The 17,343-nt window shown below is 36.8% G+C and overlaps 2 protein-coding genes across 3 annotated transcripts; both read right to left on the bottom strand.

The window, feature by feature from the left end:
- Positions 1 to 632: 632 nt before the first annotated feature.
- Positions 633 to 2,817, bottom strand: LOC109216137 (protein kinase G11A-like). Its single transcript, XM_019380265.1, has 2 exons — positions 2,116 to 2,817; positions 633 to 1,449 (listed from the first exon to the last, which is right to left on the bottom strand). Exons 1-2 carry the CDS (start codon positions 2,664 to 2,666, stop codon positions 645 to 647), a joined length of 1,356 nt encoding a protein of 451 aa, XP_019235810.1. The 5' UTR covers positions 2,667 to 2,817; the 3' UTR covers positions 633 to 644.
- Positions 2,818 to 3,448: 631 nt separating this feature from the next.
- Positions 3,449 to 13,180, bottom strand: LOC109216138 (neutral/alkaline invertase 3, chloroplastic-like). 2 transcript variants are annotated; one of them, XM_019380268.1, is made up of 7 exons: positions 12,976 to 13,180; positions 11,135 to 11,945; positions 6,748 to 6,913; positions 6,427 to 6,638; positions 4,980 to 5,473; positions 4,816 to 4,864; positions 3,449 to 4,284 (listed from the first exon to the last, which is right to left on the bottom strand). In XM_019380268.1, the coding sequence occupies exons 2-7, from the start codon at positions 11,849 to 11,851 to the stop codon at positions 3,958 to 3,960; spliced, it is 1,965 nt and encodes a 654-aa protein (XP_019235813.1). In that variant the 5' UTR covers positions 11,852 to 11,945; positions 12,976 to 13,180; the 3' UTR covers positions 3,449 to 3,957. The 2 variants fall into 2 exon arrangements, with proteins under 2 accessions (XP_019235813.1, XP_019235811.1); XM_019380266.1 differs by having other exon boundaries at positions 11,135 to 11,936.
- Positions 13,181 to 17,343: the final 4,163 nt, after the last annotated feature.

The raw sequence follows: 17,343 nt of genomic DNA, 5'->3' as shown, positions 1-17,343 counted from the left end.
AAAGTAAAGCACTAGGCGTAGGAGAAATGACAACATGCCCCTAATCGGATTGAAGGTCAGACTGCACATTACATTCAACTCGGATGAGCTTGGGGCGAACAAGCATATTCTATTACAAGGTATTAATACTAGTTATACGCCCGTGCCTCTGCCGGTTAAAACTTTTCGGATGTGCTTCATCAGTGGCTCCCTATTAACAACCTAGTGCAAATTTAATATACCAATCACTAGTGTGGCAATTACGCCTAATATGTTAGCATACGCAGTTCTATTCATGAATATCAAGTGAAAAAATTTGAATAGTTACATATACTCCCTCGTCTCAAATTAATTTTCATATTTTCCTTTTACACGCCCCTTAATAAAACATTAATTAGGAGGGATTTTGAACTAGTTTACTCTTATTTATGTCTTAAGATATAATCTCTTTTTGTTGAATAGTTGCTTTACTTATGTGTTATTTTCATCTTCATAAACAATTATTATTAAGGGTAAAATGGGAAAAAATTAATTATCTTGAACTTCTAAAATGACAAACAATTTGAGACAACCGCTTTTAGAAATTACGACAGATAATTTGTGAAGGAGAGAGTATAAAATAATTATATAATGCTAGTGCCTTGAAGTTAATGAAACTCTTTTCATTAATAATAATCAACATAATCATCACAATTATCATAAGATGAGACAAAGTCCCTAGTTTTGAAATATTGGGGAATATGAGGTGGGGTTGTACATCTCAAGAGTGCCCAATTCACACCATCAAAGAAAGAATGTTGTTTGATTGTTGTGGCCCCCATTATGGACCCCATTCTCATGGTAGGGTCCTTGACCAAAAGTTGGGTGATCAAGTCCTTAGCCAAGGTTGGAACCATTGGTTCCTTAGGGAACTCAAAGGGTCGAGCCACAATGTTTGACAGAGTGAACTCATTGTCAAGTCCTCTAAAAGGCGTCACACCATATAGCAATTCATACATGAAAATCCCTAGTGTCCACCAATCCACTGCATTGCCATGGCCTTCCCCTGATACAATTTCTGGGGCCAAGTACTCGTGGGTCCCAACAAATGACATTGACCGTGCCTCGATTGGCTCTGCTACCATCCTGAACGGTCGTTGACTCGTTTTTCTTCTTCGTCGCTTGTGTTTAGAGAACAAGCACGAGACATGTGGCACGATACAATTTGGTAAAATGCACGAAGGTGAAGAATTATATGGAGGCGAATTATTGGAGGATTGATCATTTGAATTATGATCTAGCTTTGGACTACTTTCTTGAACAAGCTGAGGCATTACTATTGAATCATCACATTTTAGTGAGAGATCAAAATCAGTTAACATAATATGACCATCTGATCTTACTAACACATTTTCAGGCTTTAAATCACGATAAATTATTCCCATCATGTGTAAATACTCTAAAGCAACCACCACTTCTGATGTGTAGAACCTGTTACATCAAATAGACAAAGTCACATGTTACATTAATTAGACATGAATAAGTTTCAGCTAATAATAGAAAGCACATAATAATAGGACACATTAAATATTATGTTATACTAATCTATTTCCATATCATCTTAGAAAATTGCCAAAGTGGTCCATAGGCAAACTGGACAAACATTCACATTGACTACTACGTCAATCATTCAGGACATAAGTTAATAAAATATAATTGAAATAATTAATTGTAGAGGAAAAATAAATGAGTACGGTGGCTGGAATGGATAGAATTCCTCCAGACTTAATTAGAATTTTAGGAGTTCGAGCCCTGGAAATGAAGAATTAATTAGCGGATAAAATAATGTTTCTCCATTTTTTTGTTTGGTTTATCACCAGAATTGTACAGTACCTTCTTTAGGGCCCGACTAAATTCCTATTTACGCAGGAAAGTCACATGCTAGGAATAAAGCGCTAGCTAACTAATAAAAGTGACTTAACTAATACCCAAGCTCGAACCCAGAATCTCTGGTAATTAAGGATGAAAGTGTACTTACACACTTGACAACCTTTTAACATGCATATGTGACATGTATCTAAATTAATCGTTATAGTAGGTTTCGGATAACAGATGGTTAAACAAAAAAAGACGTAATGATAGAGGAGAAGTACTAACCGGACGGCGGCTTCATCAAATCTTTTTTCCGGTTGCCGTTGCCGGAGAACATGAAGATCACCACCGGGACAAAACTCAGTCAACAAAAGAGACCATTTATCAGTGTCCAACGTTGTATAAAGGGTAGGCAAAAAAGGGTGGTCCAACATTTCCAATATTTCCCTTTCTGTCCTAGCTCTACCTTCTTTACTCCTACTAACCAATTCCTCTTTATCCATCACTTTAGCTGCAAACAAACACCCTTTATTTCCCTTTAATTCAACAAGATAAACAGAACCAATGTCACCACTCCCAACTTTTTGAATGAAGCTAAAATCATCAAGGCTCAAACTCGCGACTTCTGTCTGGACACGACGCATGGCGTTCCAACATGGATCGTTAGACGTTGCATGGGGCTTTATGGAGGACGAAATGCAAGTATGAGCATTGTATATGGTGGTTTCCACCTCCGAGTTCACGCTAAGACGGACTTCTTCTACCTCTAACGTGGCGGAGCTAATGGTTGGAGATGGTGACAAGTCGACATCCTCGTGGACCGGAGATGTTAACATGGTTTTGCCAGAGAAGAAGAGAAAATAATGAAGGTGATAAGATGGTGGAAATGTTGTTTGGTGAGTTATAATGGAGAGGAGAATGGAAAGAATTTCATTGTGTTTTGAAGGGTAGGAGAAGGATCAAAGAAATGTAGATTTTTGGGCCGGCAAAATGGTTGTGGGTCAATCGTGCCGGCGGTTGGAGAGAGTCCGGGCCCATATTCATGGCCCGAGCAGTTTAAGAGTATGATATTTTTGTATTATATAAGATTAGTTTTTGGTACCTCTTGGGTGGCATATTGACTATTAGTTTAGTTGTGTATATCTGAGCCATCTCAGCTACAGATATTAAAAACAATTTACCTATAATGTTCTTGAGGAATATAAAGACATCCTATAGGATTCTTACGGAAAAAACTTATACATCAAGTAAATAAATGCAAAATACGTGTTTCCACATAAACTTTTATTATTTAACCGTAGTTAACTGACATGTATTCTTCCTTTAATTTGTGACTTTTATGATTAAATTGATTGGTCTTATATAAACACCGGTGCGGGTAAATATTTCAAGTTCCTTTATTAATGTTAACTAGTTTGTCTTCTGGTGTTTGCAAGTTTTACAGCTCTAAAAGATTCAGGTTTCTCTTACTTTGGTCAATTCTTTTGTAGCTCAGAACCTTGGCTAGTGACCTATATATACTTGATAAATAATGTATTTATGCTTTGTGGCATAATATACTGCAATCTTGTTTTGCATGTCAATGCTTTCTCAGCAGATTCAACATAAAGTACAGTGCTAAAAGGAATAACTTATGTATTACAATATTACACAGAAATTGGTAGAAAGAGTCAAGGTAGAGAGACTGATTAGTGCTATTACAACCAGGCATGACAAACCATATCTATAAAATAAGGACCCCAGCCTGGCTTCTCCCTACTGTACAACAGCAAAATTTATGCAAAAACAATGAGGAACTTCCATATGGAGAGCTATGAGATATAATGCATACTGAATCATTGCATATCCAGGCATCAACGCTTAATCGTCCGAGGTTGAAAGCTTCTTAATATTGACTGTAGTTAGTATGTTGTTTACAGAAGAACACAAATAGGAATAAGCTGAAATGTTTAATAGAATTTCAGCTTGTGAAGACCAGGCAAAACAATAATCTGTATCTATTTTACACTTTGACTGGCTCAATGAATAGTCATTACCCATAGAAGAATGTCTATGTCAAACATGAGACAATCAACCATCCAATCATTTGTGGGGTTGCTTTCATCATAATCTTGAACCGACTTGATCTCATACTATGTAGGTTTTCTGGGAACTTTTTGGACCGCGCTTTCTTCTGGGATTAGAACTGACAGCACAAGAGAAGGCATTGAGAAGCTCAGAGTCTTCTTGAGTTATGAGGATCTTTGCAGCGCTTGGATTGGCTAGGAGAAGCTTGGCGACGAGGTATCCAGCTATTGACCAAGTCTGGAAAAGGCGAGCTTGTTTCCCTACGAACCTTGCTTTTTTAGTGTCATAATATTCCGGCCACTTGTCTCGTGATATGCGCTTCTCTGCAACTTCAACAGCTTTGGCAGCAATCTCGGGTCTATTCATTTTAATAGAAGCAACAGCCAGCTACAAAAGTTACAAGAGATACTACGTCAACTTCAGATTCCTCCCAGCTGATTCTATAATAATACCTAGAGAAACTAATTCAATTGCTGGACAGAAGACGAGCAAACCTTCGGCAATACTACTTCATACACGAAGAGTATCATATATCACCGTGAAATTAGTTCAAAACATCAGCAGTATCTTTTTCTATCGTACAAACTTGTGCAATTTCATTAGATGCTAGCATGATAAAAGAAATAAGACGAATGATGAGATTCCCACGATAAAAACAAGACTAAGAATGCACCGTAATGCAAGTCATTCTTTGTAACGCAATTGTCGATTAACTAATGAGACATAACACAAAACAGAGAAGTAAGCTATAACATAAGTGATTATATTAGCAACGTCATGCACTGCAACGAAAAATCAGATCGGGAATGTTTAAAAGATTCTTGATAATAAAATATAGAAATGAAATGTTCTCCAACCCAAGATCAGATTGGCTACAAGCACCCAGTTCCGAATTCAAGATAGAGAAACAGATGTTACCTGCCAAAGCAAAGTTGGCCATGCACCTCCATTATGGTAGGACCAAGGCCTGCATCACAAACAAGAAGATAATGTGAGATGAAGAAAGATAATAGACTAAGGCATTAAGAGCCAATAGAAGACAAAGAAGTAAACTTTTTAACGTAACCGAGGTAGAACATTACGTGTTCTTGGGATCACACCCTGTAATAATCTGCCACTCCTGACCCTCAAGAGCAGGGTAGCATATTTTAAAAGGCATATCCGCTACTAGGTCTGCCCACTTCGCCTCAACGAGATCCAATATAGCATGTGACTGATCGTCTGTTGTAAGACTGCAGACTATAGACCACAAGTTTCCTAGAGAAAAGAAGCGAAAATCCATGTGAGCAGGTTGCAAATTTCCAATCAAATATCCACCTTTATTAGGCATCCATTCAACTAGCCAAGGAGAAATCTGATCTGGGTAAATATTGAACTTATTAACTGCATCATAGGAGTACTCCTCCGTCTTGTACCGGTAAATCTCATTTAGCTTTTTCATATCAATCCAATAGTATTCTCTAATATGAAATGATAAGGCAACAAGACGATTATTTAATGCTCGGATAAGGTCAGCTGATCCATCCTCTGGTGCAAGCATTTCCCGAGCACAAAGTAGTGCTGAATGAAACAGCGCCTGCAACAAATTAAAATGTAATCTTAAACAACATTCGCAGGGAGCAAATTGAGATAGCCTAAAGCCAAGGTGGATCTGACAGTACAAAAGCTAAGGTTAATTAAGTTTCAGATAAAGAAAAAATACCTCTAACTGCATAGAAGATCATCACACATGAGTTGAGAGGTACAGAAGAAATGCACTAAAAAAAATGGTTCTGAAAAGGAAGGTGGGCGCAGAATACACAGAAGAATCTACATGCTCGTTATTGTCCATATTAATCATTCAACCACGGTTGCATTAAACACTTCAAGGAAAATCCTTGGATTTGATTGACATGATGAGATACACATGGGTTGCATCATAACAGTCTTCCATGAAAATGAAGGAACTACGATGAACTTAAGAAACTCTTTTCTGATCTAATATTTAAAGTACAATGACCTTTAAAACACATACCTATGAGTAAGGACTCCTATTCAGATGAACTAAAGCTGTAAATCCATTCTTTCCCATCCCCAGCATCTATAAAGTCAGTATAGTCCAGTAATTTCTGACACCCCATCGAAAAGTAACCAACAAAAAACGTCTCTATTGACCTCAGATTGAATAAACAACAGCACGAGAATTTCTGGAAGATACATCATTTGATTTGCCTGCATTTGTGTACTTCTCTACTGAGGAAAATAGAAGAACCGCACGCAATTTTCACTCAGTTCAGGTCCCACACAAGTCCCCACTGCGAGTAGCTTCATAAGTATTTAACAGGGGAAAATCTCAGTAGCATAGTGCAGCAGAAGAAAACTTGGAATTACTCTGAGGTGGAGAATAGGCTCCAAAGATTTTGTGACTGATCAATATTCTCAAATCTAGTAAAGGACTAAACCAGCCATTTTTTGTTCAACAATTTTTCCGTCCCATCTAAAGACTAATCTGCCATAACAGCTCTTTTATTACAGTGATAGAAATCAAACCTGAATCTCCAAAGGGTGACCATGAATTCCCATACGGCGATCTATCATGCATGAACCGTCAGTCACCAACAATGTCGGAAACATATCAAAGCCATCAGCAAGACATAGTCTTAGTATCATTTTTATTCCCGTCTGAACATCAATTCTCTCCTGCACTGAGAGATCACCAGAGCTCTTCCCATATGCACGTAACAAAATAATCCACCACAGTCCTGGGATTAACAGTTACAGTAAATAGAGGTCTCTGTAAGCACAAGAATGACAAGGTAAAGAAAACACAAATAAACAAACTCTTTTTTTCTTGAGGGATCTTTTTCCTACCGGAATCAACTGGGGCAACGCGACCAATTGCTGCCTCTCCAAAGTCTGGATCCAGTACCTCTTCTGTCGCAGAGTCATCACCATCCAGTGGAACTGTCCGGACTTTGAAACTAGCGGGCATCAGCCCTTGACCGGGACTATGACAATCCATCGTTTTCTCCCAGCTCTGCAAAATAATGTCATATCAGTTGTAATTTTTATAAATTTTTTCCCTGAGATCTGATCAAGATACTCGATAATACAGATTGCCCTGAAATCAGAATCACTTCTCATTTGATCTAAGCTTGGTACTAAGATTGACCATCGCAATTAATCCATTACGAGAACTTTTAGACTGCACGAAATGCTAGCCAGATTAGCGGAGTATGTAGAGAATGTTCAGGTTTACAACCTACGAAACATCTTTTATTAAAACTGAAAACAACTTAGAAGGTTGAACCCACAGTTTTCACTCCTTTACTACAGTGTTTAAAGGTAAACCGCACTTGTTCCATGCAGGATAAATAGCTGCCACCCACTCCTCCTCTGTTTTGAGAAACATGTGAAAAAGAGTGGCAGAAGAGAAGGAGGTCTGTATCAGTGACTTTTGTATACTTTTAGGAAACATCAATTTACAGTGTAACTGGACTTTACACTATTCCAGTAGTTGAAGACGTTTACTTCTAAAATCCCAATAGAAAGCCCAAGTAACTTACGATAAATCATTTTTTATCTTTCCGAGCTGTAACTAATCATATAAGAGAAGCTATTGGGGGAAATGCCCATTCCTTCACCAAACATGATCAGTCATTGCAAGCATATTTTTCTGATACAATCAATCAACCAGGATTCAATCTTGAGTTAGTTGGGGTCCTTAACATCACATTAAGTATTCTAAGGATTCATCATAAGTAAATAATTTTACTCTGACTGTCAACTTACCACAACCCTCCTCATTTACCCGAGTTTGGGGCCCACCACGCTTTTCAACTCTCGTATAAATATTTTACTGAAAGAAATATCACCCAAAAAAAGATTGGAAAGAGGTGTGCTCGATGCTTGCGAGTGAATGCTTAGCACACGTGTTTTTAATAATGATGGTGTCTGGACCAACTAGCGCGCACCTCTAATCCATCAAGTACCTACTACCTACTACCTCCCACCAACACAGGTACCAAGTGATGCTGCCCACTAGACTTAGGCAGATGGAGAGAAATCACCTAGCGTCTTTGTCTCCACTAGGATTTGAATTGTGGTCTCCTAGAGCCTTTTCCCACTTCAGTGACTACAAGACCACACCCTTGAGTGCTCTGGTACACTAAGAAAAAAAACACAAAATGAAAAGTTTCCAAAGAGCAACACCATAGATCACCACCAGCTTTCTTGATCACCATTTACCACTATGGTTATTGTACACCTATCCACAACTAGATCAAATAATCAATGCAGAGGCACAGTTCAGCCACCCACTAACCCAATAATACTGACGTTGCCCGAAAGAGTCTTGTGTTATGCACTTCAAGTGCCTCCAACTAGTCACAAAGGAGGTATCTCAGACCAATTAAAGGATCTGAGGATGATAAACCTCCTAATAAAGAATTTTAACCTATATCTTAATCATATTAAGTGCTGCCAACCAATAACAGGAAAGGGTTGTTAGTTCCACTAAGGGGTTGTTCGTATCAGTAATAAGGATAATAATCCCGGATAAAATCGGGGATTATTTTATCCTGTGTTTGGTTTGAAATATGTTTTCCGGTATAAGTAATCCCGTGATTCAAACCGTGGAGCAATGGTAAAGTTGTCTCTGTGTGACCTATAGGTCACTGATTCAAACCGTAGAACTAGCCACTAATACTTGCATTAGGGTAGGTTGTCTACATTACACCCCTTAGGGTGCGGCCCTTCCCCAAACCCTGCGTAAACGCGGAATGCTTGCTGCATCAAGCTGCTAAGTAATCCCGGGATTATTTATATCACAATTTTGGTATTATTTTTATTCGACATTACTACAAAGTCCCAATGGAGATTCTGTGGAGATGCTTGGAGGCTAGAGATATACATGTCGCATACACTAAGGCGATTAAGGACATGTGTATTGGAGCCAAGACATGGGTAAGAACAGTAGGAGGGGACTCGGGACACTTCCCTATAGAGATGAGGTTGCATCAGAGATCAATGCTTTGATCTTAGCCTGTTCCTATTTGTCTTGATGATGGATGAGTTGACGCAATATATTCATGGGGAGGTACCTTGGTGCATGTTATTTGCAGATGACATAGTACTGATTGACGAGACGCGAGGCGGTGTTAATGCTAGGCTGGAGGTCTGGAGGCAGACCCTGGAGTCTAAAGGTTTCAAGTTGAGCAGAACTAAAACAGAATACTTGGAGTGCAAGTTAATTAACATGACTCGGGAGGCTGACATTGAAGTGAGGCTGGACACACAAGTCATACTCAAGAGAGAAAGTTTTAAGTATCTTGGGTCAATAATCCAAGGAAATAGGAGATTGACGAGGATGTCACACATATTGGAGTCGGGTGGATGAAGTGGAGGCTCGCATTCGGCATCTTGTGCGACAAGAATGTGCCTCCAAGACTTATAGGTAAGTTTTACAGAGTTGTGATTAGACCGACCATGTTGTATGGCGCGGAGTGTTGGCCAGTCAAGACCTCTCATGTTCAGAAGTTAAAAAGTTGCGGAAATGAAGATGTTGAGATGGATGTGTGGGCATACTAGGAGAAATAGGATTAGGAATGAAGGTATTCAAGATAAGGTGGGAGTGGCCTGTGTGGTGGACAAGATGCGGAAAGCGAGGCTGCGATGGTTCGGGCACGTGAAGAGAAGAGGCACATATGCCCTAGTGAGGAGGAGTGAAAGTTTGGCTATGGCGGGTCCAAGGATAGGTAAAAGTAGGCCAAGAAGGTTGGATATGGCAGGCCGAAGAAGGTCAGCTATGGTGGGTTCAGCTTACCGAGGACATGACCCTTGATAGGAGGGTATGGAGGTCGAGGATTAGGGCAGTAAGTTAGTAAGTAGTTGAGAGTATTTCTTTTCCAAACCTGTACTTCCTTTCGTAGTTGTACTACTAGTGTTATCCTCGTGTTCCCTATTTATAGATCGCTATTATTACCTGATGTTTCTTTTGCTTCGATTTTATTTTTTCTGGCTGTTGTTACTACTTCTCTTTCCGTAGTTCTTTGCCATCATTGTTGTGATTTTGCTTTTATTGAGTCGGGAGTCTTTTGGAAAAAACCTCTCTACCTTTACAAGGTAGGGGTAAGGTCCGCGTACATACTATCCTCCCCATACCCCACTTGTGGAATACACTGGGTATGTTGTTGTTGTATTCAATGTGGATTAATAATACTGAGACCAACTAATCCCACAATAAAACAACAAATGACAAAGATACCATTTTCCAAAGATCGGCCAAGGTTAAAATTTAGAGGAAAAAAAAACAAGTTTATCCAAGTTTGTCTAGTGTAAAACCAAACACCTATTTTATATTTTTTCCAGTATATTCCATCTTTAACCCAATCCAAACTTCAACCAACAAAAGAATATCCACTAAATAATCATGTTATTATCTAATCCTCGTATCATAAATGCCCACATTATACACCCTGTATAACTTGTCCACAAAGCAAATGACCCCTAAGAGAATTAGATGAAGACAGCCTTTCCTCCCTGATGTGCGATAAGCAAAAAGATGAACACACCATCCATGAAAAGCTTAGGGGGCTTTCTTTCAGTTCCTCTTTGTAAAAGAACAGCCAAAAAGGAAATAAGGCTGTCATCATTTAGTTTGATCACACAATTACTATTACCTTGATAAAGCAGAAGAAGACTGATATTTAACCTACCCTTTACATAAAAGAAGGTATAATACAAGAAAATAATCCAAAGATTTACCTTGAAGTAGAAAAGCAAAACCATCAGAATGTTGAGAAGGAAATATAACAGCGGAAAGTGAAAAACAGTGATCTAACTGTTGGCAGACATAAAAGATAATAAATGTATACCCACATTACAAATATCTCAACAAGCATTTTAAGAGGAACTATCAGTATCCAACCATTCATTCCAGAACTAGTCAAAAAAAAGAGTTGCATCCTAGCATACATTCCCAGATATTAACATGAAAATTCCCCAGGCATTTATCCCTGAATAAGTTAAATAAGAAGTGGTCGCATATCACTATAAGGTATTCCTGCAACCATCTTTAGCTACACAGCTGTCTACGAACATCCATAGCGAGATTGCTCAATGAGATAAGAAACAAAATGATGAGATACAAGCAAGAAAAATGCAATAAGCAATATATGACTTTATGAAAGAAAATATCGGTAAATGATCTTTTTGCACACACAAAACAAAATTTTGTGCAAGTTAAGTAGCATTTTACCTGCAACTGAAGAGTGTGAAGGATGAAGTTGCGAACAATCTCATATTCTCCCTTCAGCAGAAAAGCTATACCAGAAGGTACAAAGTCACGGATAAAGACCTGATCGTAGTTTAGAACACCGACATTGGAACTAGTAGGGTCATGAGCGGCAATTGTTCCTACAGGGCTACCACAATAATAAACCATAGACTCCCGTAGTAGTTCCCACGCTTCATCCTCAATGGAGTTTTCAGCTATTTTGTTCAAGGCATCTTGCACTGAGCCATTTGGAGGTAAGTTCCCATTGGATTGAAAGTCCTCCTCTCCTACTTTAAGCTCTTCTACTGTCTCAAACTGCAGAACACTTGGTGTATTACCATGAACTGCATCGAAGCTCTGGTCATTGTCAACAAACCATGTCCCAGTTCCATTTTCTGATGCAGTACTACTCACACTGTCAGCTCGCTGGCATTTGCAGTTCGCAGATCTTAAATAGGACTGAGCAATATTTCCATGCACAGGTTGTCTGGTTTTCAGAAAGGGATCGACCTTAATAGCACGATATGATGTGTTTGAACAGTTGAGAAAATTCACATACTTTGGAACCCTCTTCTTTCTGTATCTTATGAAGGATCTACAGATATGTGATGATCCAAATTTCCTAAAAGAATGATCAGATCCAAAAAGACTACGTTGTGAACCACCTATAACTTGAAGAACTGCTTCAGAAGTGGCCATCACTCCTGATGTTGAGGCAAGGAACAGCTTCTACACCCGGAATCCTTATCAACGATCCAATACCTCCGTTTCCAATGAGAGATACCTAAAAATACTTGACATTCACCAGACGGTTACTATCTGAATGAAGTGATACTTCGAAAAAATATCCGTCAAGTAGATACCATACATATCAAGAACCACTAAAATCAAAATAATTAAACCAGCTAACAGATTACAATTGTCACACGTCAGACTGCTGGTAAAATCTTGTCTACATACTTCGGCTCTATTGAATTATTTGTTGTCCACTAAAAGAGATTGGTGCAAAAGACCAAGAAGAAATAGTTGTACAAGAGATTTACCGATTTATAAAGTAAATAGAATTAAATTCTGAGCTTAACGTTTTCCTTCTCATTGCCTCTCATTTGGGAGCATAATCCTCCAAAAATCTACTTCATTATATTCTTTATGAAGATAAAAAATCCACAAAATATTCAAAAATTGCACTATTTGGAAAAGGAACAAGTTACTCGCAGCTACTTCAACATAGGAGACATTACAAAGGAGGTCACTGTTTCATCAGACGACCAAATTAAATCGGAATTTAAAATTACATGCCAAATATAGACAATAAATTCTGCAGAATTGAAGCATCTCCTCCCTCACCCGGATCATATAAAACAAAATGAAGAAGATCTCAACTCAGTCAATCTCCCATAGCTGCTGATGAACAATAATCAACCCACTATCTTTACCTTTAAATCTTCTACAACTCACTGGTTCTAAAATCTTCATTAAAAAATTCACTTCATATTAACATTTGACTAACATTAAGTCATCTAAAAATCCCATCTTTTTAATCAATTACTCATACCCCAACATGCCCACAAATTTCACTTAATTACAAAGTGGGTATACACAAAAACTAAAATTTCTTAAACAATATCACTAATTACTTCTTAAGAGATAGAGTAAAGATAAACCCACATGGAATTTTGAACTGTGGCAATAACCCAATTGCCATGCATGAAAAAAAAACATTAAAGTTTCAAACTTTGAGCAATTAAGCGTTCAGTGAAGGTAGATAAAACAATAAAGCAAATCTCATAAAATTAAATAAAAATATTGGATTTTGATTTTACCTGGTAAAGAATTTGAAAGAAACCGGGACAAATATCGGAGATTTTTCTTATTTATAACTTATAAGAAAAGAGAAATGAATATAGAGAAAATCAATGGCGGGCGTATAAGTTATAAGCTTAGTTGCAACTTGCAAGTTACGGCTAGAAGCTACAGAATGAACGTGAACAATATTTTCTTTTTTTTTTTTACTAAACAAACGTGAACAAATTGATTGATTGATCAATATATGGGATGAAAAAAAAAAATATCAATATATGGGAACAATCTATGGTTAGTTATGTCTCTACGTCATTTGACGCTTTTATTTAAAGAGTCTAATGTTGCATTGCCTTTTCCAGTTCTATCTTTTAACTTGTATTTGATTGATTTTTTTTTTTTCCTGAAAATAAATTGTGTAGCTTAAAGTTTGCAAGGAAAAGTAAAGTTTCAATATTTTTTTTTTTTTGGTTTCCCACCGCACTACGACTATATCGAGATTCGTGCCACATAGGGCCTCATTCGGGAGAAAGCGCTCCCTACCAAAAAATTTTCTATACCCAAAGTTCGAACTCGAGGCCTCAACCGCTGCATCATATCCATTGGTGATGAAGTTTCAAATTTTCAGGCATATATATTAGTAGTCATAAGTTACGAAGAAAAGTGTAGTAGAAAATCTTGATGAAAGAAGGACATTTCTTTCTTTTTTTCCTTTTGTCGAAAATAATTGCAGTATCAGGTCAGCTTGCGCGTACATTAATTAATTTTATGAATGTCTGCTATCTCCACCGGTAACATATATCAAGTAACTCTATAAGACTTGGGAAGAATCAAGGCCTCATTTGTTTTTTTAAGATTAAAACCTCTAAATCTAATACACATCTGAATATTAAGATGTGTATTGAGTTAAGACATCTAAATCTAAATACACATCTGAATGTTAAGATATGTATTAAAATCTGAATACTAAATGATTAAGACTGTTTGATTTTTAACATTTGAATGTATAAAATTTATCTTTATTTGAAAATTAATAACATAAAATTCAAATAAATTAATCTAATATGCTATCAATAAAATATATAATTTTTTAAAATATGATAGTTGACAGTGGTGATGACTAACGATAGTGCTTGTGGATGCAGACTAGAGGCGGTGGTTGGTGGTATATTTGGTCGATGGTGGTGGTTTAGGGTAGTAGCTAATGGTGATTGAAGGTTGTGGCGATTATGATTGAGTATGGTGGTTGATGATAGGCTATAATTGCGTATTTTAGTCGCTTATTTCACTCAAATTTACTGCACTTTAATTGAGTTTGAACTTTAATTGCTAGTGTCTTGCACTAATTGTGTATTTTATGCCTTGTAGGAGTGATTCCGAGCTATGTAGATGTTATGGAATGAACTCAAGTGATTTGGAGTTTTGAAATCTGAGTAAAAGCTCAATGAATTAAGCCAGGATCGTGTCCGGGGTCAACGGATGATAGTTAGAACAAACGAAGAATCGAGTAGGCATATTGCACACTGTCTAGTAAAATGCATTGCTCAGAACTCCATTTGGGTTCCACAATATATGGTTGGAAAGCTAACTCAAAGGGCTACAACTTTCATATTTTATGTTTTTCCAAATTCCAAACTGAACAGGGTGAAAAACGCGGTAGAGACCGCGATCGCGGACCTGGTCGCAGACTGAGGCAGTGCACTTGTTAATATGCGCGGCCACTAGCACGGTCACTAGCGCGCCCGCGCTAGTCCAGGCCTGGAAACTTGTCCTTTTTGGGATATTTACCTAGCTATACTATAATAGAAACTTATTTACCACTTTTCTTTAGGTTCCTTAAAAATTACATTCTCTATCTATATTTACTACTTATATACAAAACCTTAAAAAAGAGTATCCTTTAAATTTAACATGTAACTAGTATAGTCCCCCTCCCACGTTGCCCCCTCCCCCCTCCCCTTCTCACTATCATGTTATCAATTATAGAAAATCCCTACAATCACGATTTCATCACATTTTAAAAAAGATTTCAAAATATTCATTTCTCTTTCATATAAATCTAACCCAAACCTCTCCCACTTCATACAATATATGGACATTATCTCTAAAATTGCAGCATGAAAGGTGCTTCATTAACAGCCATTAAAAAGTTTCAGAGCTTTGAATTCAATATTCAGGTTTTAAGAATTTGTGAGTTGTTTGGATTGAGTGTTCTTGTAAATGACTAAAAATATTCCTTGGAGTTTATATTTTAATTTTGAGGGAGATTGGTTAAGTTCAAAGTTGTTTTTAGTTAAAGCTTTCAGATTGAAACTCGAAGAAGAAGTTATTTTAGAATTGTATCACGATTGTATACTAATTGTATCACAATTGTATCAATATTCGCGTTTTACGAATTTGTGATTTGTTTGGATTGGGTTTTCTTCCAAAAGATTGAGAATATACTTTGGAGTTTATATCTCAATTTTGAGGGAATTTGGTTAAGTTTAGAGTTGGTAGTAGTAGTAGTTAAGAATTGAATTAGGATTGTATGATAATTGTATCACAATTGCATTAAAATTCTTTGAGGACTATATCAGAATTGTATTATAGTTGTATCTTATGCATCAATATATGAAATAATACCTGATAGAATATTGATACAAGTTTAATACAATATTTGTATCAAATTTTTATTGGTTTGTATGTTTTTTGTATATGATTGGTTCTTTCTCCTCGATTTTTAATTTGAAAATAAAAATTTTGGTTATTGGTGGTTTTGTGCTGGTTTTTATGGAGTTTGTTGCTGGTTTAGGTGAAATTTCATATTGAAACTTGAAAAGGAAGAAGTTCATAATTATATCACATTTATATTAAAATTGTATCGAAAATATTTTCAAATTGTATAATAAACGTATGATAATTGTATATAAATTGTATAAGGTTTACGTTTTTAGAAAATATCATCGTACAAAAAATAAGCATTTCTTTGGTGTGGATTTATTTGTTTCCATTTCAGTAGCGATTACGGCTTCATATTTGCTTCCAAACTGCATTCGTCCATTTGTGTTTTCTGTTGTGGATTCTTGTACCAATAGCAAAAATCTTATATTAGATTTTTGAAAAATTAGAAGAAGAATTTGGTAAAATAATATTAGAAGAAGAATTTGCTTTCAGATCTGGTAGAAGAGGCGGGAGAGAGGAGATGAGAGAAAAAAGGAAAAAAAATATAATTGAATCCCTTAATTGAAGGCATTAATAATGGGTTAGAAGACTTTTAATAGGGAATGTATACAATTTGTTAAAAAAACCTAGACACTTTTTAAAACCTACAAAACTGAGAGAAAATAGATAAATAAGTTCCTATTATAGTATATATATAAGAAAAATTCCCGTCCTTTTTCACATTGGAGAAGGTATAATTATTTTGGCCCAACCCTACTTGGTATATATACATGAAAAAACAGTACTTTGAGCAGGTGGGACAGATTTGAGACACAGATTCGACCTAAGGAGGCAGAGACACAATAGGAGCAAGGCGGGGAATTCTTCTACGAGTTTTTCCTTCCTCTTCCTATTTGTCATTTTTGGTTATGACTTTTAGTATTGTAGTTTTACATACTATTATGAATAGCTAATTTGTTATCTAGAGTTTTAATGAAACATTTTGTAGGATAAATTCTTGTTATGTTTTTATATAATTGAGCCGTAGTATTTTCTCTATTTGTTCAACTATATATTCTTGTGGTTGATTGAAGGGCCCTCAATTAGCTGTGCCTATTTAGTGTATATTACTCGGGAGAGAGAGTGCATATTTAGGTAGTTGTTGAACAATATCACTCCCGACGTATGTGAGGAATCAATAACCAAGGGTTTAAAGGTGGGATTAGGGATAACGAAACCTTGGGTGCGATCTAAGTGAGCTGTAATTAAAGCCCACTAGCGTAACTCGGGAGAGTATGTCTAATAAATTGTCATAATGACTCGGGAGAGAATTACAACACGCAGAGCGCTCATGATCGGTAGAGAATACTTAGGCGAAATTATAGAAGACATAGCGGGAAGGATTCCGACAATTGGGGAAATCATAACTCTAAACCTTCTTAATATTTCTCCAACCTGTAGTATCTTTAGTGTTAATTTATTATTTTAATTTATTAGTTAGTTAGTTAAACACAAGAATCTTAATATTTATAAGTTAGGAATTGTTCAAGCTTGTATTCTTGGTGATAGTGAACAACTGTAGCTAAGCTTTAGTTCTCTGTGGGATTCGACTCCGGATTTGTAATCCGGATTATATTTGCAACGACCGCTTAGTCCTTTTTATAAGGCATATTTGGGCGTGATCAGTGGTGGTGGGTGATGATAGTTAATAATGACGGCTGGTGGTGGTTGTTGCGATTGAGGAGGGT

Source organism: Nicotiana attenuata, unplaced genomic scaffold (assembly GCF_001879085.1).
Source record: "Nicotiana attenuata strain UT unplaced genomic scaffold, NIATTr2, whole genome shotgun sequence".
In the NCBI taxonomy this organism is placed as follows: domain Eukaryota; kingdom Viridiplantae; phylum Streptophyta; class Magnoliopsida; order Solanales; family Solanaceae; genus Nicotiana; species Nicotiana attenuata.
The sequence above is the reverse complement of the archived record's forward strand: the minus strand, read 5'-3'. Positions and strand labels throughout refer to the sequence as shown.

Bases quoted from the DNA above. Each gene is read 5' to 3' on its own strand.
- LOC109216137 (XM_019380265.1), bottom strand. From the start codon at position 2,666: ATGTTAACATCTCCGGTCCACGAGGATGTCGACTTGTCACCATCTCCA. The intron at 1,450-2,115 runs GTTAGTACTTCT...TTGATGTAACAG, and splicing joins TTTGATGAAGCCGCCGTCCG to GTTCTACACATCAGAAGTGG.
- LOC109216138 (XM_019380268.1), bottom strand. From the start codon at position 11,851: ATGGCCACTTCTGAAGCAGTTCTTCAAGTTATAGGTGGTTCACAACGT. The intron at 4,865-4,979 runs GTAATGTTCTAC...TTTGTGATGCAG, and splicing joins GGGTGTGATCCCAAGAACAC to GCCTTGGTCCTACCATAATG. The intron at 4,285-4,815 runs GTAACATCTGTT...TAACTTTTGTAG, and splicing joins GGCCAACTTTGCTTTGGCAG to CTGGCTGTTGCTTCTATTAA.